At 40.6% G+C, this 25,918-nt stretch overlaps 3 protein-coding genes and 1 long non-coding RNA gene across 13 annotated transcripts; 3 read left to right on the forward strand and 1 right to left on the reverse strand.

Moving 5' to 3' along the window:
* The first annotated feature begins 187 nt into the window (after positions 1-187).
* Positions 188-25,858, forward strand: LOC144077110 (uncharacterized). 5 transcript variants are annotated; one of them, XM_077604597.1, is made up of 6 exons: positions 188-364; positions 1,068-5,595; positions 5,787-5,864; positions 6,425-6,490; positions 6,573-6,722; positions 25,737-25,858. In XM_077604597.1, the coding sequence occupies exons 1-2, from the start codon at positions 293-295 to the stop codon at positions 4,134-4,136; spliced, it is 3,141 nt and encodes a 1,046-aa protein (XP_077460723.1). In that variant the 5' UTR covers positions 188-292; the 3' UTR covers positions 4,137-5,595; positions 5,787-5,864; positions 6,425-6,490; positions 6,573-6,722; positions 25,737-25,858. The 5 variants fall into 5 exon arrangements, with proteins under 5 accessions (XP_077460723.1, XP_077460725.1, XP_077460720.1 ...); XM_077604599.1 differs by having other exon boundaries at positions 6,573-6,664; XM_077604594.1 differs by lacking the exon at positions 25,737-25,858 and adding an exon at positions 6,816-6,930.
* Positions 6,975-8,853, reverse strand: LOC144077113 (uncharacterized). 2 transcript variants are annotated; one of them, XR_013300892.1, is made up of 5 exons: positions 8,739-8,853; positions 8,085-8,171; positions 7,468-7,559; positions 7,277-7,384; positions 6,975-7,191 (listed from the first exon to the last, which is right to left on the reverse strand). It is a non-coding gene; the product is annotated as an uncharacterized LOC144077113 (long non-coding RNA). The 2 variants fall into 2 exon arrangements; XR_013300891.1 differs by having other exon boundaries at positions 7,113-7,384; positions 8,739-8,852.
* On the forward strand, positions 10,214-14,283 carry gpank1 (G patch domain and ankyrin repeats 1). The gene is made up of 4 exons (XM_077604600.1): positions 10,214-11,115; positions 12,018-12,159; positions 12,231-12,300; positions 13,732-14,283. The coding sequence occupies exons 1-4, from the start codon at positions 10,696-10,698 to the stop codon at positions 14,165-14,167; spliced, it is 1,068 nt and encodes a 355-aa protein (XP_077460726.1). The 5' UTR covers positions 10,214-10,695; the 3' UTR covers positions 14,168-14,283.
* prelid1b (PRELI domain containing 1b) lies at positions 14,771-25,640 on the forward strand. Of its 5 annotated transcripts, none has more exons than XR_013300889.1 (11): positions 14,771-14,963; positions 16,709-16,781; positions 17,038-17,235; positions 17,298-17,523; positions 19,110-19,223; positions 19,945-20,023; positions 22,480-22,661; positions 22,721-22,853; positions 24,735-24,812; positions 25,381-25,446; positions 25,527-25,640. XR_013300889.1 is itself a non-coding variant. In XM_077604601.1 (7 exons), exons 3-7 carry the CDS (start codon positions 17,144-17,146, stop codon positions 22,608-22,610), a joined length of 642 nt encoding a protein of 213 aa, XP_077460727.1. In that variant the 5' UTR covers positions 14,772-14,963; positions 16,709-16,781; positions 17,038-17,143; the 3' UTR covers positions 22,611-23,013. The 5 variants fall into 5 exon arrangements, 1 of the variants encoding a protein (XP_077460727.1); XR_013300890.1 differs by having other exon boundaries at positions 22,721-22,842; XR_013300887.1 differs by having other exon boundaries at positions 14,772-14,963; positions 22,480-22,853.
* Positions 25,859-25,918: the final 60 nt, after the last annotated feature.

Raw genomic sequence — 25,918 nt, forward strand, 5'->3', positions numbered from 1 at the left:
AATTTAAACTATTTCAGCATAGTGTATTAAGTGTAGTTTTCTGTTCTAAACAATGGGATTTATTCTTCCTTAAGAAATCGAGTTGTATTTACAGTGTATATTATACTACTTTTAAAATGGTTTGGCCAAAAACATCCCAGCCACAGGTTGGCGCTGTTGCTTGCTCTGTCTATCCGTTAGCCGATGTAATGAGTTTCAATATGGTGGACAATTTGGAAGAAACGTCGTCTAGTCTGTTTTTGTTTGTAAAATTCAGACATGCATTCATGAAAACGCGTTTTGACGCGTTCGAATGCATCGGTTTGAAAGCTGTAGAATTTTAAAACCATTTGGAATAAACCGCTCACTTCTGCAGTTCTGGGTGGTAAGTTGACAATCGTTTAGTCTATAGTGCTCACCTACACATTTTCCTAACACTCTTCTAAGTTTTACATTTTAATTTGGACATTGTAATTGTTCATTCACATATTTTGGTACATTGCTCCTATTATGGGTATGATAGCCAGATTATAAAATCTGCACGATGCTCCAAACGAACGATGTGGCGTTTGTTATTATTAACCCTTATGGTTACAAGCACTTCGGGAAATGAATGAATCTGTGTATTGAGTTCGTTTACTTGCTTACCAATAATAATACTCAATAGCTGAACTAAATGTATTGGGTGATTTAAAAAAAAAGGGGACGACAAAAGCGTCAGGTGCATATTGTTTTGAAGTATTCTGTCCGTAACCGAGCCTATTGTCTTTCCCCCTGATTTTTTTTTTTTTCAAAAGTAACTGTTCAACTAACACGCAAGTGGTGAATTAGAACAATTGAAAACATGTTTTTCCATTGTAATATCCTATTGTGTTTTTTTCAGAGGGTGGGAATAGATTGATTTGTATTTAGTTATTGTATATGTGAAAAATTGATTTGAGATGCGAGTAAATTGACATGCTAGCTCGATCCCGGCACGCATTAAACTCGTATCTCAAGTTATTACTGTACTCCAAAAATAACTATCAGGTGCTGATGCTGTGTATCAAATCAAGACATCACTAATTGCAATATTCATTCATTTTTAGTGTTTCTACATCAATGTGACTGCGAAGAAGCATCAGAAGACAAGAGTGGAAGTCCTCTCATTTGAAAAAGTGGTCTGCTCAAGAAAGATGGGTGAGGTGACTCTGGTTGTGGATGAGGTGGTGAGACAAGTCCTTCTTCCAGAGCCACAACTAATCATTCTGGCCCTACCACCCCCTTTCCTACCGTCGCTCAATGAACCCATCATAGTTTGGCCCAAGTGGCTGAATGCTTTTCAGCGCTACCTTGAAGAACTCGGCAAAGAGAAGCTGACCGACAGCAGTAAGTGCATGCTGCTGCAAAACTGCCTGGGCCAAGAGGGTCAGCGCATTTTTGCGGCGCTCATCTCGCTGGAGCAGTCATACAATACGGTCATCTCGACACTGACGGCCTACTTCACCGCAGGCCGGACCACCAGACAGCGCTTGCTCAGATTCCACGAAAGGGATCAAAAGGCTGGCGAGACCACGGTTGAGTTTGTGGCAGCGTTGCAGGAGTTGCTGCCAACCGGCAATGAGTCACGGGACGAAATGATCCTTAATCGGCTAATCGAGAAAACAAAATGGCCACAGCTCAGAGAGCGGTTGTGTTCAGAAAGGGCTACACTTACGCTTTCTGCCGCCTTGTGCATTGCCAAGGACATCGAGTCTACCATAAAGAGGCAACAGGACTCCAATAACCTCACGTTACGACGACGCAAAAGTGGAAGACCTCGGCGAGGGGAAAAAGTCAAAATTGAAACCCAAATGTCTGGGTTCAAAGTAAACTATAGCCATGAAGAACACAAGTTAGGAGAGGAGGAGGAGGTGGATGAAGAGGAGGATGAGCAGGAGCGGCAAATGCGGCAGGAGGACGATGATGATGAAAAATATGACCCCAATTATAAAATTGATGCTGATGATGATGATGAAAATTACATTGATAAAGCCAATGGTAGGTCTCCACCACCTCACGTAATACAGCAAGAAATGAGCCTGAATGACAACACTATGACCCCTCAATGTTTTTCTTGTCCTTTGTGTGAATACAAAACCTTTGCTAGTCTGCACAAGCTGACCAGACACTTGAGGGTGCACACCAAAGAGAAACCGTTTTGCTGCCCCGTTTGCTCCACCGTCTTCAGTCAATCATACCACCTAACACGGCACATGCGAGTCCAGCACAACGCCGCTCAGCACGTGTGTCCGACGTGCTGTAGCAGCTTCGGAAGCCTCGCTGAGCTCAAGAGCCACAAGGCGACACACGCACCACAGGTTTTACTGTGTCCCTACTGTCCCAAAAGGTCGTTGAACAACTCCACCTTTTTACTTCACATAGCATCTCACAAAGAGTATACTATTAAAGAAGGCAAATCAAAACAAGGAGAGGAGATTAAAACCAATATGCCAGAGACGTTGATGAAAGATAATGTTTGTACTGTTACTGTTGGTGGATCTGATAAAATTCCGGAATCATGTGTACATATTGAGACAGAAACGATTTCCGTGGACCACGGAAGCGGAGAAAGCCCCCCCTGTAAGAAGGCCCACCTGTGCTCCGTATGCCACGTGAGCTTCCCCGGCGTTAACAAGCTTACCCGACATATGCGCACACACACCAAGGAGAAGCCCTTCCGGTGCACGGTGTGTTCGCTCAGCTTCAGCCAATCGTACCACATGACCCGGCATCAGAGGCAAAAGCACGACATGCAAACGTTCATCTGCAAGTGCGGCAAGAAGTTTGCCAGCTGGTTGAAACTGAAAGTGCATCGTAAAATTCACAAAAGCTTGACGTGCCCCTCCTGCAAAAAGAGCTTCAGCGACAAGGCTGAATTGGAGAACCATCTCAAGTCACATGAGAAGATCCCGCGCGCACCTTTTTCCCTCATCTGCGACGAATGCGGGAAAGTGTTTGGCCGGAGGTACCACTTAAAGAGGCACATGGTGATGCATTACAAGGCAGCCAACACTGGGTACTTCACCTGCGCAGAGTGCAAAACAGACTTTGCCTTGGCGGAGGACCTGAAGAAGCACCTGAAGAAACACGCTAAGGAAAACAGAGGAACGTGTTCGCGATGCAACCAAAATTTCCCGAGCCAAGAAGAGCTGAAGGCTCACATGGCGGCTCATAGCATTACCTACCTGTGCAGCGTTTGCGGGAAGAAGTTTAAGATGGCAAACGCGCTAAAGAAGCACGAGGAGAAGCACAAAGACCAGCAGTACTACTGCGTTACGTGCTGCAAGCACTTTAGAAACCACTTGCAATACAAGCGGCACAAGGAGGTGCACGATCGACGCGAGAGCAAATGTCCTCACTGCGAGCGCGTCTTTCTCCAACACACCACCTTTAAGTATCACCTGCAAACACACACCGAGGAGAGACCTTACCAGTGCATGTACTGCATGGAGACCTTTGTGTATAACGAGGAGCTGGAGCGCCACTGTCTCAAGCACAGGAAGTTCCGGAAGGAGCACCCGTACAGCTGCACGCGCTGCAACGACGCCTTTGCCACGCTGGGCGAGCTGACGGCCCATTTGGACAGCCACAAGGGTGAGTCGCCGCTGAGCTGCGACATCTGCGCCCGCACGTTCCTCAACGCCAGCAAGCTGGAGAGACACTTGAGCGTCCACACGGGCACGCGGCCCCACCTGTGCCCTCACTGCGGCAACGGCTTCCCGACAGCCGCCAACCTCAGGCAGCACATTCTTTCACACACTGGCGAAAAGCCTTTTGCCTGCTCCGACTGCAACAAGACCTTCCGCACAGCCGGAGGGCTGAGGGTACACAGAAGAAGACACATGGACGTGCCGCCCAGCTTCCAGTGCCTCGAATGCGGCAGGACTTACGGCCGCGTCACCGAGCTGAGAATGCACCAGCGGTACCACACAGGAGACAAGCCCTTCACTTGCGTCACCTGCAATAAAAACTTCATCAGCAAACACAAGCTGATGGTGCACACCCGCATACACACGGGGGAAAGGCCGTACTCATGCCCCCACTGTCAACAGACTTTTAGACAGACTGGAGACCGAAACAGACACATAAATAAGTTTCACCCTGAAGCCTCTGAACTGACTTCTAGCAAAGGTTGATTAGAGATATAGGTTGTAGTCTATAAATCACTCTCATGCCGAACTAGAAAGGAAATGAACTCAACGCACCAGTTAAAAAAAAAAAGATTCCAAACAGCAGTGCGATACAGTTCCCTTAGGTTGGCTTGAGTTTGAGTTTGATTTATTTAATAAAGGGACAATACATACCGTATTGGCCCAAATATAAGATACTGATTTTTGCATTGAATTAAGTGTCTTAAATTCGGGGTTTATTCATTAGACCAGGGGTGTCAAACTCATTTCGCATCGTGGGCCACATACGGCCTAGGGAGATGTCAAGTGGGCCGGACCATTAAAATTATACCATGCTCTGCTATAAATAACCCAAATATCATGTCTTTCCTTTGTTTTGGTGTAAAGAAGCACAAGAACATTAGGAAAATATTGAAATTGAATGAACTATCCTTTTTCAAAACATTTCATGAAACACCTATTTCCTTAGACAAATGTGCAATTGACTTTTATCATTCACAAATATGCATTGCAACTGATCCCACTGATTGTACAAAGGCACAAAACTTTAATTGGTACTGAAAAATATAGTCATGCACTTTAAGATTAAATGAGACTTTTAAAGAAAGGAATTTTTAAACCACTTACACATACGCATATAAAATCTAAATGTAATCCCCGCGTGCACCTTACAAACTAAGGAGAGTGATTTTAAATGTGTAATGAAGAAAGTGTTCGCCTGTCCTGTAAATCTGTAAACTTCATACATGAAACATACATACACATACAATACATACTGAAAATTTATGGAGTTGCTGCTGTTTTCAGTCTGTCTCAGTGATGCGGCTTGTCTTCTACTCTGATGGAAAGAGTGCGCCCCTTAGCGGATAATCCATGAATTGCAGCGAATTAAAAATATTAATTCCATGTCTTTTATGCATTTTTTCCACTTTCAAATTATCCTGCGGGCCTGATCGAACCTCCTTGGGGCCGGTTCCGGCCCGCGGGCCGTATGTTTGACACCCCTGCTTTAGCCAAATGAATCCCAATTGAAAAAGCATATCCAAGTATGTAACCTTAGAAGTCAAAAACAAACACTGAAGTGCATGTCACCGCAATGTTCATAATGTGCAATATTGTATCTTAAAGTATTAAAGCCCAAAGAAAAAGTATTTACAGTATGTTATTATGAAAACAATGTATTTGTTTTGAAGTATTAATGCCCAACCTAAAAGTATTTGCAGCCCCAGCCCCCTGACTAATGCACTCTATGATGAAAACGATCTCTTTTTTTGTGTCTATGTGTAATAGGCGTGGCCGAGGCGTGGCTGTGGTCAGAGTTCAAAAGACCGCCGTCATCGCCGCCATTTTTCAAAATGGCGGATGAGCCCGAGGCTGGGCGCGTTGGACTGCTGAGCTACTCAGAATTGACGATTTCCCGAAGAAAGACCCGACAAACTTCTTCCAGAACAATGCAGCGCGTTCGGTACTTTGTCTTTTGGGGATTTCGTAGCCCCAGTTCTCATTTCAAGAGTGCTTTTTGACGGGAACGTGGTTCATTGGCGTGATGTAGCCCCGACGTGGATGCTAACACAAATGTTTGCTAGCAAGTTGGCTACATCGCATCACCTATTGCTCTTAATGTTTAAAAAGAAACCCTTCCATTGTGTGTTTCAGTCCCTCAACGAGGACAGACTGCTGGGAAACATCAAGAATGTGGCCATAACGGCCAAAAAGGAGCAGTTTGTCGGCAAAGTGAGTCTTTTTTTAATAGCTTCTAATTCCTCTACCCGTGTAATTGGATTGGATAACTTTATTCATCCCGTTTTCGGGAAATTTTGTTGTCACAGTAATGTTTAGATATCAGCGACCAGTGTTCACGACTTTCCTAAATTAGCTTGTTTACCATCATGATACACTCCAATTTTGAATGAAGACACTAACTGGGTTGGCGTTGATTTTTTTAATAGCAAGATCCTGTGTGGGTAACTCACACTCACACTAGTGCCATCAAGTGGAGGTGTAAGGAATAAACAGTACACTTCTAGAATACGTATATACCTTTGCCCTTCCCTTTCCTAAAGGAAGACTTACGGGCTTGGACCTTTTGATTTTTAATTGTGGTTTTGACAAAACCTAAGCGAGACATTCATTCAACCGTAGCGCAGGGGTCATTTTTGACTCGTTTAAACAACCATTTTTCCTCCATCTAAGAGCTTTGTGAGACGTATTTTATTTTTTGATTGAATGGGAGTCATTTGTGCATCAAAATAGTTAAATGAGCAATGACATAATCATGCTGTGGTGTTTTGCAGAGGTTTAAAGCCACGGAGATGGTGGAAGCTGTCCAAATCTACAAGACCAAAGAAGTCGTGTATGACGTAAGACCTGTTTTTCAGGTTATTTGATTTATTATTTTCATGTCATGTGTACTAAAAATACTCTATTTTGCTTCTCTTCAAGGTCCACCCAAGTTTACCAAATCAACGCTAAAGAAAGGTGACTTTGGAGCATGGCACAGCCTTTGACACCAACATCTTGAGGGCCCCTATCCAGTATGTTTTCCATATCTCCCACCACATCTGAAAAAAGAGATGGGTCCTTCTGATGTTGGTAAAACCTTTTGACCTAACTGGCCCCCAGTCTATTTTTTTTTTATGTTGGACTTAGTCTATTGTGCTTTGACCCTCTTTTTTTTCTCCCCAGAATTCCATCCAGTGCCAAGAAGAGTTTCATCAATGGAAACACCACCTCATCTCTAAATGCTGGAAGACTTTCTCAATTACCCCATTTTGTGGGAAAATAAAACCTTTGAAATATACTCATGTATTTTTCTTCAGAACTAGCAAATGAATGCAAGCAACATGACAATTTAGAATTTTTATTCAAAGAAATACATTTATTGGTGTTTTCCACCTGTAGACAAAAGCAACACCAAAAAAAAAAAAAAGACCATTGAGGGTCTTGGGTCTTTTTTTCTCCAAGTGTTTTAACAAAGACAAATGACACTCAAATCTCTTTTATTGCAATTTCTGATTGAAAAAAAAAGAAATCCTCCTCACCTTAGGGATCGGGACATCACCTATAAAATAAGAGGGGGTTAGTAAATTGCAACTTTAGTCAATAAAATAATGTGAGATTGGAATGTTTTGACTTGGATACATTACAATATAACCCGGAAATAAGCTGCTTCCGGTAGCCAGCGCTATCGCATTTCGATCTTAATCCATATGAAATATATATGCGTCTGACGAAATAGTGCGTGCTTTGTGTGTCTAAAATACAGAAATAGCACTCGTTACTGACACTGGGGCGTAAGAAACGATGCGCCAAATAGGCGTGAAAATACGGTATTAACCTCAGAGCAGAGTTCAGAGACGATGCATCATCTTCAAGTGGGCAACCTGGGAAGATCACCTGGTCCTCCAGGGTCTGGACATCACCATGGACCTGGTGCATGCAAAAAAATAGAGCAAAAGTTATTGTTGGATCTAATCGATAAACATTCAATAACTTCGAATTAGAGGAAGCACACAGAGTCGGCCATGATGAGTTTTATCTAGCTTCAGCTGAAGGAGGGAGTCAGGGCAGCCAGCGCCAGGAGCGCATCTATCCTCCAGCCTGACTAGTTTGAACTCCCTGCCTCCCCCCAACAGGTTGACCAGTTTTATTGACAAAGGTCATGTGACATAGGTACAAACTTTAGGCGGGAAACTGTGAACAAAGAAATGGGTGTGTCATGGTAGATGACGCGCCCCTAACTCATAGGTGTCACGGACGGAAATTTCCGCTAGCCCATGCAAAATTCTATCCTAGTGACAACAATAAATAAACCTATTGACTAATAAAAAGCATAAGAATACATTCCGTACTCCACAGTTATCATATACAGAGACTGGAGATTCAACAGATGTGTTTAGGTGGGTTTTTTTTTTTTTTGGGGGGGGGGGGGGGGGGGGGGGTAATTAGTATTACCTTGATACCTTGGCCCAGTCTCCTCTCCCCTCAAGGGTGTGCATGGTTCTGGATACACGGGAACAGCTTCATCTTGATTTAACCAAGCTATTTGGTTAGTGCAAACAATTATTACAGGAAAGACAAATCTTAAAGTAAATGATCAAGATAAAGAATGAAAATAAGTTAGTGAGTGCTGGGTACTAATTTCCCCTTTCCAGACAAAGCGATTCAATATACAGACTGATGTCAAAAACTAGGAGAAAGTCGGCTTAACCATTTTGGTATCAATGATTTTTGTTTAAAACAGAATTACAAATTGGAAAAGGGCGTTTAGTTATCGCAGTGAAAACTATCATTACATTCAACACACCTTCACCTGGCAAACTGACCGTTGATATCTCGGCTTTGTTTGATAAAATGAAGTCTTCCCCCACGACTCAATAATGGAGAGAATACGGACAAAATACTTTTTAAGTCAAATGTCGTGAGGCTAATGCTAAGCTAGCTAGTGACATGCCAAGGAGCCATACTTCAAATGTCGACGGTGTGTTCGACCTGGCAATAAACTAACAGATTTGTTGGCGTTTTGGCTCAATTGATTCCTAAAAAAATCTCCCGGTAGGGTGTTAAAAATGCACATAGGCCAGTAAATTGCTCTAGTCTAGGGCTTACCTCGTTTGGGTGCTAGTCGTTCGACCGACGGCATGGAAATGGCAATGCCAAAGGGCGCGATGCTGCGCATGTGCATAATTTAAGCACCTGCGTCACCAATGGGCGTAACCACGCCCATAGGAGGTGATTTGTCCTCTCGACTCAATGACCATGTTTGGAAGATGACGTACTATAGTCGCCATTTTTGTAGTCTTGATGCTGTAAAAGAGTGTGTTCGTTTTTTTTTAAATATAAAAAGCCTTACTTTGCATGGTCATTTTTTAAAGAAAAAAGCCTTACTATACATGGTCATTTTTTACAAATTAAAAAGCCTTACTATATACTATGTCGTATTTTAAGAAAAAAAAGCCTTACTATACTATGTCGTTTTTTTTTAAAGAAAAAAAGCCTTACTATTTACACTATGTCGTTTTTTAGGAAAAAAACCTTACTATACTATGTCGTTTTTTAGGAAAAAAAGCCTTACTATACTATGTCGTTTTTTAGGAAAAAAGCCTTACTATACTATGTCGTTTTTTAAGAAAAAAAGCCTTACTATACTATGTCGTTTTTTAAAGAAAAAAAGCCTTACTATATACCAGGGGTGTCAAACTCATTTCGCATCGTGGGCCACATACGGCCTAGGGAGATGTCAAGTGGGCCGGACCATTAAAATTATACCATGCTCTGCTATAAATAACCAAAATATCATGTCTTTCCTTTGTTTTGGTGTAAAGAAGCACAAGAACACTAGGAAAATATTGAAATTGAATGAACTATCCTTTTACAAAACATTTCATGAAACACCTCATATTTCCTTAGACAAATGTGCAACTGACTTTTATCATTCACAAATATGCATTGCAACTGATCCCACTGATTGTACAAAGGCACAAAACTTTAATTGGTACTGAAAAATATAGTCATGCACTTTAAGATTAAATGAGACTTAAAGAAAGGAATTTTTAAACCAACTTACACATACGCATATAAAATCTAAATGTAATCCCTGCGTGCACCTTACAAACTAAGGAGAGTGATTTTAAATGTGTAATGAGGAAAGTGTTCGCCTGTCCTGTAAATCTGTAAACTTCATACATGAAACATACATACACATACAATACATACTGAAAATTTATGGAGTTGCTGCTGTTTTCAGTCTGTCTCAGTGATGCGGCTTGTCTTCTACTCTGATGGAAAGAGTGCGCCCTTTAGCGGATAATCCATGAATTGCAGCGAATTAAAAATATTAATTCCATGTCTTTTATGCATTTTTTCCCACTTTCAAATTATCCTGCGGGCCTGATCGAACCTCCTTGGGGGCCGGTTCCGGCCCGCGGGCCCTATGTTTGACACCCCTGCATTAGACCCATTCACAGCGCTAGATGGTCCCAGATATCTTGAAAATGAATGCTGAACACTTTATGTTTGATGCAGTTATTGAAATTTTGTTGTTTTAGAACAGTAGATTGCTGAATTTCCTTTTTTAAAGCAAGCCATTCATTTACAAATGTGATTGCACTTTAGATTACATATTTAAATGTTCAGATATTAACATGTGATAGGCAGTAACTGTCGCGGCACATTTGTAGTACTTCTCACTCTAGCCCGGTAGGGGGAAGCACGCAATCTTGAGCCGCGTAACGAAGCTGCTCTGCGTATCCAAGAAGAAGAAATCATGCTAACGCTAACTAAGTAATAGCTTAGTGTTTACTGCGTTCTCCAGTTAAATAATTGTTTCTATATTCATCTTCATAACAACATGCAGGTAAAATGTTGCCTTGATTATGTACGTGACATAGACATTTCGACTTAAGTTCAATTAGACCTTTTTTGTTGCTTTGTTAAATAATGCTAACTATTATGGGAGGAAACCTTCCTAAGGCTGAACATCGTAATATTTGTGTGATTCTTAATACATGATCAGAATTGATATAGCGGTACTATGTAATAGATATTGTGGAATTTTTCGTTCACGATGGCTGAGTTGGGTTTTATACCTGCCCGAAAACAAGACATTTTTAGCACGGAGACATTTAATTCACCAAGAAGCAAAACATCCAGAGGACAAGAGGCCAAAGAATTTTACGAAAAACTTATTCAAGACGATCAAGTGACTCGTAAAAGAAAGTGTGGACCACAGCATCGGAATAAGCAGAGAAACGGTGACTCCAGGCAAAGAGACAGGAGGAGGAGGGCGGAAACGGATTCGAGAGTAGTGGAAAGAAGAACGGCAACAGAAGGTGAAGGCAACCGAACAAGAGGCAGCACAGGCGGATATGTCTACTCTGAGATGTCCTTGGAGCTCCAGGGGCTCAAATTGTTGCGCTGTGCACAAGACGGAGATCTTGCTGGGTTGAAAGACTTGCTTTCAAAAGGGGTGGACATCAATTTTCAGGTATGTTCAACTTTTTTTTTTAGACTTTTTCAAGTAATACACATGGATTTACAGAGTTAAATTTCATTTGACTTGACCTTTTATAAGACAGTGACCTGGCAGTGTTCATCTTTTCAAACATTATCATTAAATTACCCAATTCACTCCCAGCCCAGTTGTGAAATCTAGTAAAAGATGGAAATGATGTTGAAAACACCTTATAGACGTCCAATCCATTTTAACTGAGAGGGCCCGTAAGCGATATAGATTAATACGATTAATAAAACCCTCAAAAATAGATTAAACATATATTGCCATCTTTGGCAGCTGAAGTGTTAAGCTCTTTGAGGTCTCAAGAGATTTAGAAAACAAACAAAAACAACAATATTAGAAATTCAATTCCCAAAACAAAATACACAAGGCCCACACTTGTTTGAATTTGTCTTTATTTGTTTTTAACCATTCGCTATAATTTTTTTTTTTTGAAAAAGTAATTTGTGGCTTTTTTAACATGCATTTCAAAGCATTCCTTTTACTTAATACTATTCAAATAGTTGCATATTTTCCCTAAGAGATCGTTCATTTAATTCAGTCTTAAAATTATTTTGAAAAAATTATTGCCTATTGCAAAATAGTTGAGGGTGCCGACTAGTATTGGATGTCAAATGGGGTCCTGCTAATTATTGTCTCATAGGCTTTAATTGGCCCACAATCTACAAGTTTGAGACATCTGTCACATGAAGGTAAATTAGAAAATATTTATATTTAAGAAGAAAAACAACCTGTACATGAACGGAAACATGAATAACATTTAGCATTATAAAGTAAACTTTTGTGACATACAGGGAAGATGCATTTTCTGGAGACTTTCATCCCAACTTAAGTGGTGTTACGGCAATTAAAACATTTGATTTACCTTCTAGGATTCCTTTTTCTGGACAGGCGTGATGTGCGCAAGCTCATCGGGGCAAAGAGCTGCCGTGAGATTGTTGCTGGAGCAAGGCGCCGCTTGGGTGGGCGTTGTCGATACTCAGGGTCGGGATGCTAGAGATTTGGCCCGGCAAGGTAGGTTCTTATTGATCATGTGACCGTCCATCTCAGTACTGGATACAGTATTACCTTGTTTTTTTCCTCAGCGGGCCACAGCGGTGTGTTAGAGGAGCTGGAGAACTATGGGAGAAGTCCACAGAGACAAGCTAGAAACAGGTTAGGGTTTTTTTAGGTTTTTATGACACTTTTATTCCCCAGGATATGTGTATCGATCTGTGTCGTCAAAGTTGGTGAAAGGGTATGTGTTGGCCAGAGGAAGATTGAGTTCATTGGTCAAGAAATGGCCTCAGAGTTGTTTAAAATATGTTGTTCATATGAGAATTCTTGGGGCGGCCCGGCGGCTGAATGGTTAGCTCGTTGGCCTCACAGTGGGGGACTGGGTTCAAACCCAGGTTGGTCCACCTGTGTGAAGTTTGCATGTTCTCCCCGGGCCTGCGTGAGTTTGCTCCGGGTGCTCTCGTTTCTTCCCACATTCCAAAGACATGCATGGTAGGCTGATTGGACACTGTAAATTGCCCTTCGGTATGAGTCTGAGCATGAATGGTTGTTTGTCTCCTTGTGCCCTGCCACGCCTCTGGCCTGAAGTCCGCTGGGATAGGCTCCAGCACCCCCCGTGACCCTAATGAGGATAAAGCGGTTCAGAAAATGAGAATGAGATATGAGAATTCACAGAAATCTCGATCGGTGATAAATGGAAAAGAAAAGTTTTATGGCGCTCTACAAGGGAACAGTGAAATAGTTTTACAGATCAGGGGGTACATTTTGCTTTATAGCCTATTTTCGCACATTCTTTTCTCTTTCTTTTACTTTTAAAACAAAAATTGTAACCACAAGTAGATTCACGCACAATTATAGCAAGAGTGGTTAGCTCGCCGGCCTCATAGTCCTGGGGTCGAGGGTTCGATACCACTTCGGTCCTCACTGTGTAGTTTTTTCATGCTAGGCTGGTTGAACATTCTAAATTGACCCTAGGTATAAGTGTGTGTGTGTGGATGGTTGTCTTCTTGTGCCCTGCGATTGGCTGGCCACCAATTCAGGGTATCCCCCGCCTGGTGCCCGTAGTTAGACGGAATAGGCTCCAGCACCCTCTGTAATCCTTGTTGGGATTAGCAGTTTGGAAAATGAATGAATGGACATATGAAGGTCTATTTCCTGCTTTTACACAATTTTCTGATATTGTGGAGACAATTTCCCAAATATTAGCTTTCTGAGATAACTCATATATTTGTCATGAATATTTCTTCTAAGAAAAATGAACATTTTTTGTTGTTTAATAGCCAAAGAAAGTCCTGTAAAATGTATGTCCGCACTCGCTAGGCCTTCTTCAAGCTGGCGAGAGATGACAGCACCTAGCAGACTAAACATTATTTTTCATTTCTACGGGGATTAGGGAGTATGGCGCTAATTTAAAAACATTTTTTGGCATCCGATGCATTTTTGCTATTTTTACCTTTTCATGAGACTTAATTTTCCCCCAAAAATATGCATTAGGCAGCCAAAGGTTTAAAACATTTCCATGCCTTTTTTTTCCTAATGCATCTTTTCTGTGTGTGTATTTTAATTGTAATGTTTTGTTTGCCCCCCCAGCTCGGCACAGTCTCAGCTGTGCCAACTTTGCGCCGTAGAATACACATGCAAACCGTCATCGCACCACTGCTCCACGCTGCATCAATTCAATGTAAAGCGCCCCCCACCGGCACCCCACTACTGTCTGCCACCCTCCGCCAAGAGTTACAAGATGATGCTCAGTTGCGGCTGGAAGCCCAACGGGGGCCTGGGTCCAGACGGGCGGGGGCCCATGCAACCTGTGGCCACTGTCCTAAAGAGGGACCAGAAAGGCCTCGGCTATGGGCCGATGGCGAAACCAAGAGTGACTCACTTCAAAGCGGGCGATCTGGGATCAGTGAAAGTAGCACGCACAGAGACGGAGAAGGGCAAGACGAAAGCACAAATTCAGAACAAAGAACAACAAGACAAGAACTGGGAAAGAGATTTCCGTGCCTCTTTTTATTGCGATGCCTGACGTCTGTATGTTTGCATTTTACATTTGCGATTGGGATTGTGTCGAGGAGTATTTTCACTAGCTTTGGCAGAGCTGGCAAAGCAATTTGCCCATTAAACGTTTGCATACCTCCTGAATTTTTTCCTCTCTTTGTTAATGTATTTTTGGGAAAGGGCTGTTTAAAACGCATCGAATGTAATGTTTACACTTAGTTTAAATCACTTATGTTTTTCTGTGAAGGTGTATTGAATGACTAAATTTAATATTAGACTATAATACATCACTCAGACTCACTAGTAAGGGATTGTTATATATTATAGATATGGATATTTTCACCCTTGCACCTGTAGATTGGTTTCAAAATAAGTTTAGGTTTCACGAGCAGGGTCTAAATCTAGAAGGAGAGTCAAATGAGTCATAAAATGTGTATTGTTGAAACTAAGACTTTTAAAAAAATGAAATGATTATTGTTTTTATACAAACCAAAATGTGTATTTTTTTGGTTTGTTTTTCAGGGTGTCCCCCACCTCTGTCCCGAAGACAGCTGGGATTGGCTCCAGCACCCCCCGCGAACATAATGAGAATGAAGCGGATCAGAAAGTGAGATGAGATGTTTTGTTTTTTTAAAACCGTGAGTCACATGACAGACGCCATACTTGCAGTTCCACTATTGGCCGCGATAACAAGATGGTGTCAAAGTTTTGAACAGTCTCTCATGTTAAATGGCTAAATTTAGCATAAAATCTTAATCCTTGGACGATTTACTAAATACACCGACCTCTAGCCGCTGCCAACATTTCGTTTGCCTAAATGGGAGGTAAATGCTCACGTTTCTTAATCTACACGGCGTGTACACTATTAGTACTATTTAATATACAACTTCTCTCGTGTACTTATTGTCAATTGCGTCCCCGGGAAATGGTATAAAATAAAATAAAAAGGTCGCGTCATGCAACTTAACAAATGACGCCAATTGGGGTGTTTCTGTAAATTGGACTGATCGCTGTAGTTTAGCTTTAGCATCATTAGCACGCTATTGAAGTAACCTTTTAGCTCAACAACGCCATACGCTAATGTGAGATTATTGCTCACTTATTTCACTCAACTGTACAAAAATGTCCTTTCTAGTAAACCAACGATCACGTGACTTTGACATGAAACACTTATCGGTGGTTTTATCAACGACGATTTAATGTCTGTAATAATTTTTAACTAAATAATTATAGGTTTATTGACATATTTTATATTTAAAGAAATGAAGCCGTTTTTGATACATTTATTAAAGAACGATATTTATTGACACGCGTGTAAACAGCGAAATACTTCATTATAAGATGTGAAAGTTGATTTAGCTGCATTGATATTACACGCAAAAACAAAACAAAAATGGAAATAATTTTCAAGACTTACTTGAAAAGTGCTAATTTATTAACACTACCTTCTGATTGTTGTATTGTGTTATGAATTTATGGGAGTTTGCTGCTTTATTTTATATGTCTGGTTTTAATACCATTATAGCCATCCACTATAACAAGATAATAATTATTAAATGAAGTGTACGTCAATCTGAATTTATATATCGATTGCTTAAGCAATTATCCTTAACTTTAAAAAAAATCGTTTTGTTAAAACGGATATTTTTTCAATTAAATGTCTGACATTTTTTTAGAACACTATATATATATATATATATATATATATATATATATATATATATATATATAAATCCTGTTTTTATAAATGAATAAAAATAGTGAAATCAAAATCCTTGTGATAAATGTAGACATATCGTATGAAATGGACTTAAAGCCCCGGAATCAAATTGAGACATTGTTAGATTGGCAAATATAATACTGTTATTCAAATAGTCGATTTTGAAATTGGTACTTTACACCCATACTAACCAACCATCTGTACAATTAATCTTCACTCCAGTCGCAGGTGGGCCGTAGCCTATCACAGCAGACTTCGGGCAAGAGAATAGTTTCACTTGACTGGATGCAACACAGTCAAACTTTAAAAAATCTTAAATTTTAAAACAAACACATTGATACTACATTGATATGTTAAAACTTGGAGACAGTTTAAAGTACGTTACAGATGTTTTCGCTGAAGGAAAGCCTGGGTCTCTGTAGAAAACCTAGACAAGCAAAGGGAGAACATCTAAATATTGCACTGGAATGCCTGGAGAAATAAGCAGCAGACCAACATTATAATTAAAAAAAATGATTCTATGTAACCATTGATACATATTAGTACTATTACTGTAAGTTCGTTCACATTTTTGTCCAGTAGGTGTCGGTAGCACCCTACATTGTCTTGGAATACAGGTACAATGACTTAGTCAACCTTGTTGCTTACTTTTTAATCTTGATATCACAATTAGTCAGACTGAAGTTCAGCCATGCCTTAATTTTGAGCACTTTGCAGCTTTTTGAGGCACTGATCTGCAAGAAAAGGAAAAGCATTGGATCCGAGTGAGAAACTGCCTCGGATATGCAAAAGCAAGGTCGTGGAAAAATTACTGTCCTTAACTTTGTCGTTTGCCTGTATTTCCCTAAGGAGAGCAGAATATGGGCACTTAAAGTCGTCTGGATGGAAAAACAGCATCACTACATTTTTACTGTTACTCAAGGTAAGGACGGGTCACTTGTCACGTAAGAATATATTTTCCAAACGCAAAACCCTAATTTTGAAGGCCATAAATCTAAGCTTGGATGTGGATGACAAGTTCAATTGTAGGAAAATATTTCTTATAATGACATAACACAAAAGGTTTCACATTTTATGGGTTAGCAGGAACTCAAGAGACACACCTAAGTATAAATAGCATCGTGTCCATCTGTCCCCTTTAAATGCATATTGTGTACCCTGTCATTTCCTCTATGCAGGATCGTACCAGACTTTGGATGGAGTTGATATCCTGTTTGCCTCTATGTGTCGTCACAACAAGTGACTGCACGTTGGCGCCTCAATCGGACCATCAACTGAAAAACAATGGTCAAGTACTTCACTAGCAAAAGTGACATCAACAGCGTCTGGGACCATGTCGCCTTGGCCTTTTGGCAGCGCTATCCTAACCCCTTCAGGTACCCAAACCAGAATTTACTGCTGTGTGTCCGTGCACTAAAGCGCCCTCACCGTTAACCAGCACTCACGTTCTCACGGAGGACGTCGTGTACCGCGAGGTGACCGCCGACCACAAGCTCTGCTCTAGACGCCTGCTCACAAAGACAAACCGGCTTCCACGCTGGGCAGAGCACTTCTTTCCAGCTGGAATTTCCCGCTCCGTGTACATCATCGAGGACTCCGTCGTGGACCCGGTCCGCCGGTGTCTCACGACCTACACGTGGAACCTTAACCACACCACTCTCATGGTGAGAATAAGCTTCCTTTCTTGATTGCACAATGTACTGTGGCATTTAAACCTCATAGCAACCTGGAGAGTTAAAGTTAACCTGATCAATTCATTTGTACAGTATTACATTGTAATATTGACCACTAATATAGGTCGATTTCTAACTTGGGAGGCCCGGCGGACGAGTGGTTAGCGCTTTGGTCTCACAGTTCTGTGAACCCTCAACCCCAGAACTGTGAGGCTGATGAGCTAACCACTCACGCACAGGCCCACCCTTTTTTCTTTATCAAGTTATCGATCTTAACTTAATAAAATGAGTTATGAATTCTCAAAATAAGAAGTTACTGAAAGCTCTTGAGGCCCGGAGGATGAGTGGTTAGCATGTCGGCCTCACAGTTCTGGAGTCCTGGGTTCAAAACCAGGTCCGTCTACCTGTGTGGGTTTTCTCTGGGTACTGCGGTTTGCTCCCACATTCCAAAAACGTCCATGGAAGGCTGATTGGACACCCTAAATTGCCCTTATGTATGAGTGTGAGTGTGAAAGGTTGTCCATCTCCTCGTGCCCTGCGATTTGCTGGCCACTGATTCGGGGTGTACCCCGCCTCTGGCCCGAAATCATGTGGGATTGGCTCCAGCACCTCCCGTGGGCCTTGTGAGGATAAGCGGTTCAGAAAATGAATGAATTATTACTAAGTTAGCAAAAGCTTGTGAAAGGTTTGTTCTTCTGTCACCTTAATTCCTATTTTGATTACACCCAAAATTGCAACTCGTACTGAAGGGCTGCTCTGGGTGTAGGTTTTTGTTCCAACCAATCCAGTGTAGACAGTCTAACCCACATGTGTCAAAGTGGCGGCCCGGGGGCCAAATCTGGCCCGCCGCATCATTTTGTGTGGCCCGGGAAAGTAAATCATGAGTGCCGACTTTCTGTTTTAGGATTAAATTAAAATGAAGAGTATAGATGTATATTAAATTTCCTGATTTTCCCCCTTTTAAATCAATAATTGTAATTTTTTAATCATTTTTTTCTGGGTTTTTAGTTCAAAAATCATTTTGTAAAATCTAAAAATATATTTTAAAAAGCTAAAATAAACATTGTTTTAGATCTATAAAAAACGGAATATTCAGGGATTTTAATCCAGTTCTTTTAATCCATTTATAAAAAAAATCTAAATATTATATCTAAAATGGTCCGGCCCACGTTAAATCAAGTTGACGTTAAAGCGGCCCGTGAACCAACCCGAGTCTGACACCCCTGGTCTAACCAATGAGGTAGGTTTCTGTGGAAACAAGAATTACCTGGCTGCAATCCACTGATTCCATACTTAGGACATCAGATTGGTAAAAAGGTGTACTCTTGCCCTTCGTGGAATAGTTTGCCCATTAAACAGATTAATTCGGATTTTTTCCCACCATTCGGCATCCTGGTGCTAGTATGAAACATTAGATTGACATGCATTAAAAGTTTGATTTGCCAGAAGGGGATCTATGTCAAAATGGCAACAGTGCAATTAGTGTTTTCCATGAGACCACACAAAGGGGATTTGAAAGTTAACCTAAAAATGTGATTTCTTCTTCAAGCTTTTTTTTTTCTGTGCTTTTTGGTCAGTCAGTAGAGGAGCGATGCATTTTCCAAGCCGCTGCAGAAGAGCCAGGTGTCACCCACTTGAAGCGAGAGGCATGGATATCCTCCAACATTTATGGCTTTTCCAGACCCATCCAGGTTTTTCAGTATTTTTTGTTCTCTTTATTCTTGCATGTTTGCGAACACATGCGAGCACTTACTCCGATGAACTCGTTGATATCCCTAGTAGTAGCGAGTATTGACGATAGTACATATCCAATGAAGTAACTCCATCCTGTTGCTATGTAGTATTTAAATTATTTCTTCAACTAGTAGAGGTCCTCTGGGAGGATTGGCAGTGAATGAATGATTTTTTTCCTGCCACTCAGTTCAAAAGGATTGGTTATCAATCGCAGTTCATGGCAATCAATGAGTTAATTACAAACATTCAGATGATTTGTGCAAAATCAAACAACAAAATAATCAAGTACCATTTTTTTGGACTAGAAGTTGCACCTGGGTATAAATTGCATTAGCCAAAGAATCTGCAATGAAATATAAATCGCACCGGATTAATTGCATTTTTTTTTTTTTATGGGTGGGGGTGGGGGGGGGCAGTTTTATAATTGATCAGAAACCAAGAAAAACCATTATACTTTAAAGTAAAGGTAAAATAGGGAACAAAAGACAAAAACAGCACAGGCAGGCCCAACCAAACTGTAAAAAAAACCGTGTGATTTATAGTCCGGAAAATACGGTAAATAATTTTTCACTCCCGTGGGAATAAAAATTCTTCAGAACTTCAGAACAGGAAGTTTTCTTCTTCATATCTGCCCTCTATGTAAACCCGCTTCCTGTTTTCTGCCTCCTCTTTTTACAGGAGTTTGGATTGGCCCGCTTCAAAAGCAACCAAGTAAAAGCCATGAAAGGGCTGGAATATGCACTGTCCAATTTACAAGGTCAGTACACGTGACTAAATCCACTTCATAAATGACACGCGGCGTCTAATTTGGAGGAAAAGCTTTTTGTGCGCACTTGATGGAACCACAACACTGGCAAAATAACAAGCAATCCCCATTAAGGCTGGCTTTATTTCCACTGCGGTTCTATTTGACCAATTTTAGTTTACTGTTCCGTCATGTGACTGAACCCTTTCCGCTGATTCGACATGGGAAGGCTTTCATGCATATCCTCCTCGGTGTTCTTTTGAATTAAATATGTTAACTTAACTCATTGCCTGCCGTTGATAGAATCTCCCAGTTTTATCGGTGTGGCACTGAAACACAATTATTTACTGCTAAACCTACAATTTCAAATGAATTGGCTAAATGTGATGAGCAACAACTCACAAGTTGATATGCATACTTCGGCACATGTTGCGTGCGGTGTCGATGCGTCACCGCAACTCGTGTGATTCTTTCCGCGACATCAGCATCAGGCTGAGTGGCTCACAACGTTAGATACGTACGAACCAATGTTCCCTCTAATTTTTTGTCTGTCTGGGCAGAAAGACAACCTCCCTGAGCACACTGAGTACCGGTGTGAGCAACATCATCATTGCTCGCTATGGGCACACACCAGTATCACACCTGCCATAAGCAGGTGTATGTGTACTACACATAAATGATTTAGTAATAATAAAATGTAATGATTAATATCTATGAATGGGCGGCCCGGCGGATGAGTGGTTCGCGCATTGGCCTCACAGCTAAAAAAAAAAAAAAAAAAAAAAATTGGGATTTTATTTTGTGCGCTCCATATGATTTGCTGTGCGCAGAGAAGATGAGAGTAGTGCGCAATTGCGCACGCGCGCAGTTTAGAGGGTACGTTGGTACGAACCATTAACAAGAGTTGCAGGAATATTTCAATGCCTACAAGAAGAATAACCATTATGGAGAGAAAAAAAATAGACTTTCTTATTGTTTATGCTAACAATAGATTTGAAGTAGATGTCACTCTAAAGTTTTATGCAGTAGTTTTTAATAATTCTCACTCATTTTGATGAGTTAACACTTAAATAAATGAGTTGCATCAACTAGAATGAGCAAGTTTGTTGACAATACTTCCATTTATGAGTAAACTGAACTTAAATTGTTAAGTTATGTGAACTTACCATAGCTTCACTTCCAATACCATGAAAAGAATGCACTGACAGAAATGTTGTAAGTCAGCCTATTTAGCTCAAATGTCCACTTGTAATTCGGGTTAGAATCCTGCTTGAATTATCTTATGCAGGGTCTTCCATAGGTAACAAAATATTTCCTCTTGTAATTTTGTCGATACTTTCTGATAAATTCATATTTTCTTTTATACGTCATTTGAAAACAAACTCCTTTATCTGTTGCAATATTAAACGTTATGTTTTCATAAAGCGCTCTTCTCTCTGTGGAGCTCAATGTAATTTTTTGGGTTTTTTTATCTTTGAGGGATTTAATATGCTCACAATTTGGTTTGATGTTTAGCCATCTTTGGCGTAATAGGTCGCCCTGAGTGGTAAATCTTCCATACTTCCATACTGATATCGTTAAGCTTTTTAACAAGATTCATAATCGCCGGATGAGGTTGGGAATTGTGGATTGAAATTGGCTTCAAAATTCTCCTTGGACAAAACTCTTGGCTTTCCAGAACCAATCCAAAACCGTAATATTTTGCTGTTTTGTTTTTCAGTTGTCTGTAAGAAGAAATGAGTTCTGCTTTCAAATGACAAAAAAAGAAAATTGAATAAGGATCAACAAAATTTCAAGCAAGAGAAAATAAATAATATAGTTACTTATGGCAGACCCTGTGTATGTACTTAAACCTAATTCCAGTTTTAGAACATTTTGAGTTCAGATTACTTAAATGACCCAAATTACTTAATTTTAATTTATTTTATGGCACTATATTTGTCTTCCATCAAACGGGAAAAAGATTGCCTCAATAGAGATTAAAAAAACGGAATTTTAAAGTAAAGTTCTCGTACATATCCATCCTTTACCTTCCATGGGAGGGTCAAAAAGCTTCAAAAATTATTTCCACTTCCATACAGGCGCACATAGAAAGCTGAGGCAGTGTCCGCGAAATGTGAAGTGGCGCACTTTTGTGTTTGTGATGCCGATTTCGAAGGCCCAAAATATTAATCCGAGTCTAGAACAACTACAGATGATATCTACGTAGTAGAGAAGTCTCGTATCTCTCGAACGATCGCTGCCAGCTCCTCCTAGTTCAAATGGATTGAGTTTCAATCAACGGCACCAAAACGTGATCACTGCCAACTTCCCTGTGGGTTTGTTTGTCGCCACTTCCGAATATGACTCATGTGCTTGTTGTACAACCTGAGTGAAGAGGCTTTTACATCAAGTGGGACATAAATAGATTGCAGCATGTCTCAGGGAGTTGGCGTTAAGGTCACACCCAATGTTTTGTTTTTATCTAGACACAGGAGAGACGCCCCAACGGCTGGTCAGGGGTTCTGCAAAAGAGTGCCCCGAGAAGGGTAAAGGAACCCCCAAGAGTCTGGCTTCCAGCGCCGCTTCTACCGCACAGAAACCACCGCAATACGTCTGACAGAGGACGTTTGAAGGACCAACGGCTCTGCAACCATCGTTTGAATACACTGTAATGTTATAAGCGACCATTTTTTAAGAATGATGATCACTTTTTTTTGTTTATCTCAGCCTCTCTCAAAGGTGTTATCTTGGCTCGACGGCGTTAACCCGCAGGCTGTTTACTAATCTTTTTGCTCTGAAAACACAGCTTTGTGTTTCATGCCAACTGGAATCAACCCAGAATTTGACATGTACGTAAAAGGCAAGTATGTGGGTTGTTTTTAAGAGAGGGTGTGCACGACTGGAATTCTATTTATAGACTGCAATGTGATGTTACTTACGCAATTGTGTCGCACTGCCTGCTAATGTGAAACTATGAAACATATCGTCGATCAATTTAAAGATAAAGTATTGTGCAAGAATTTTTAGTGATTTTTCTTTTTTTTTCTCCATATCAAGCTTTAAGTTTCTCTTTCTTGGCTTCTCATTGGGGCGAAATTCTTGACTTTGCTTGAATTTAAATGGAAACATTTCAAAAGTCTTTAAACAAAGGGCTACCATCATTTTTGGGTGTAATATTATTTTGCAAAAGCTTTTCTTTTCAATATTTCTAAAAATATTAGCAATGAATTTGCTGCTGTGCATGATATTTTGGGGGAAATTAATATGTATAAAACCTGCTCTGTGACAACTAGAAACTTAAGAAACGTAAAAAAAATACTAAATACTTTAACCACAAACATGCGGTACCAAAATATCAATACAATGTGTTAAATGTTATTTTCACACCTGCACTTGTAGCACAAACAGAAAAATGCATACCATGCATGAGAAATGATGGTAACTGCTCTGAAAGTATTTTTTTTAGATTTGTTAGCAAATAGCTAGTTGTATGGGAAATATGAATAAAGCATTTTAGTGGATTTAAAACAAAAAAAAAATGTTCTCTTTTTTTTTGTATACGAAATGTGCTTCTTTTATGGGACCTAAAGCACTGAAGTCTACATATTTGTGTGTCCATATGCATTGACTTGTTGACATCTCTCCTTTAAATAATGAATCCAGTATGGGCGTGGTTACGCCTATACTCGACGCAGGTGCGTAAATTAGGCACATGCGCAGCAGCTCGCCCTCTAGAAACAGCCTTTTGTTTGCTGACAGACGAGTAGCATGCCAACAAGGTAAGTCTTTGAGCAATTTACTGGCCTAAGTACATTTTTATCACGCTACCTGGAGATTTCTTAGGAATCAATTGAGCTAAGATCGCCAACAAATCTGTTAGTTTAATGCCAGGTTAAACACACCGTCGATCATTTAAATATGGGCTCCTTTTCCTCACCGGCTGTGTGCCTAGTTAGCGGATAATCCATGAATTGCAGCGAAATAAAAATATTAATTCCATGTCTTTTATGCATTTTTTCCACTTTCAAATTATCCTGCGGGCCTGATCGAACCTCCTTGGGGGCCGGTTCCGGCCCGCGGGCCGTATGTTTGACACCCCTGCTTTAGCCAAATGAATCCCAATTGAAAAAGCATATCCAAGTATGTAACCTTAGAAGTCAAAAACAAACACTGAAGTGCATGTCACCGTAATGTTCATAATGTGCAATATTGTATCTTAAAGTATTAAAGCCCAACCAAAAAGTATTTACAGTACGTTATTATTAAAACAATGTATTTGTTTTGAAGTATTAATGCCCAACCTAAAAGTATTTGTAGCCCCAGACCCCTGACTAATGCACTCTATGATGAAAACGATCTCTTTTTTTATGTCTATGTGTAATAGGCGTGGCCGAGGCGTGGCTGTGGTCAGAGTTCAAAAGACCGCCGCCATTTTGAAAAATGGCGGATGAGCCGGAGGCTGGGCGCGTTGGACTGCTGAGCTGCTCAGAATTGACGATTTCCCGAAGAAAGACCCGACAAACTTCTTCCAGGACAATGCACCGCGTTCGGTACATTGTCTTTTGGGGATTTCGTAGCCCCAGTTCTCATTTCAAGAGTGCTTTTTGACGGGAACCTGCTTCATTGGCGTGATGTAGCCCCGACGTGGATGCTAACACAAATGTTTGCTAGCAAGTTGGCTACATCGCATCACCTATTGCTCTTAATGTTTAAAAAGAAACCCTTCCATTGTGTGTTTCAGTCCCTCAACGAGGACAGACTGCTGGGAAACATCAAGAATGTGGCCATAACGGCCAGAAAGGAGCAGTTTGTCGGCAAAGTGAGTCTTTTTTTAATAGCTTCTAATTCCTCTACCCGTGTAATTGGATTGGATAACTTTATTCATCCCGTATTCGGGAAATTTTGTTGTCACAGTAATGTTTAGATATCAGCGACCAGTGTTCACGGCTTTCCTAAATTAGCTTGTATAGCATCATGATACACTCCAATTTTGAATGAAGACACTTTAACTGGGTTGGCGTTGATTTTTTTTTTTTAATAGCAAGATCCTGTGTGGGTAACTCACACTCACACTAGTGCCATCAAGTGGAGGTGTAAGGAATAAACAGTACACTTCTAGAATACGTATATACCTTTGCCCTTTCCTTTCCTAAAGGAAGACTTCAGGGCTTGGACCTTTTGATTTTTAATTGTGGTTTTGACAAAACCTAAGCGAGACATTCATTCAACCGTAGCACAGGGGTCATTTTTGACTCGTTTAAACAACCATTTTTCCTCCGTCTAAGAGCTTTGTGAGACGTATTTTATTTTTTTGATTGAATGGGAGTCATTTGTGCATCAAAATGGTTAAATAAGCAATGACATAATCATGCTGTGGTGTTTTGCAGAGGTTTAAAGCCACGGAGATGGTGGAAGCTGTCCAAATCTACAAGACCAAAGAAGTCGTGTATGACGTAACACCTGTTTTTCAGGTTATTTGATTTATTTTTTTCATGTCATGTGTACTAAAAATACTATTTTGCTTCTCTTCAAGGTCCACCCAAGTTTACCAAATCAACGCTAAAGAAAGGTGACTTTGGAGCGTGGCACAGCCTTTGACACCAACATCTTGAGGGCCAGTATCTCCCACCACATCTGAAAAAAGAGATTCTGATGTTGGTAAAACCTAACTGGCCCCCAGCCTATTTTTTTTAATGTTGGACTTAGTCTATTGTGCTTTGACCCTCTTTTTTTTCCTCCCCAGAATTCCATCCAGTGCCAAGAAGAGATTCATCAATGGAAACACCACCTCATCTTTAAATGCTGGAAGACCTATGAACTTCTCAATTACCCCATTTTGTGGGAAAATAAAACCTTTGAAAAATACTCATGTATTTTTCTTCATAGAACTAGCAAATGAATGCAAGCAACATGGCATTTTAGAAT

Source organism: Stigmatopora argus, chromosome 7 (genome assembly GCF_051989625.1).
Source record: "Stigmatopora argus isolate UIUO_Sarg chromosome 7, RoL_Sarg_1.0, whole genome shotgun sequence".
In the NCBI taxonomy this organism is placed as follows: domain Eukaryota; kingdom Metazoa; phylum Chordata; class Actinopteri; order Syngnathiformes; family Syngnathidae; genus Stigmatopora; species Stigmatopora argus.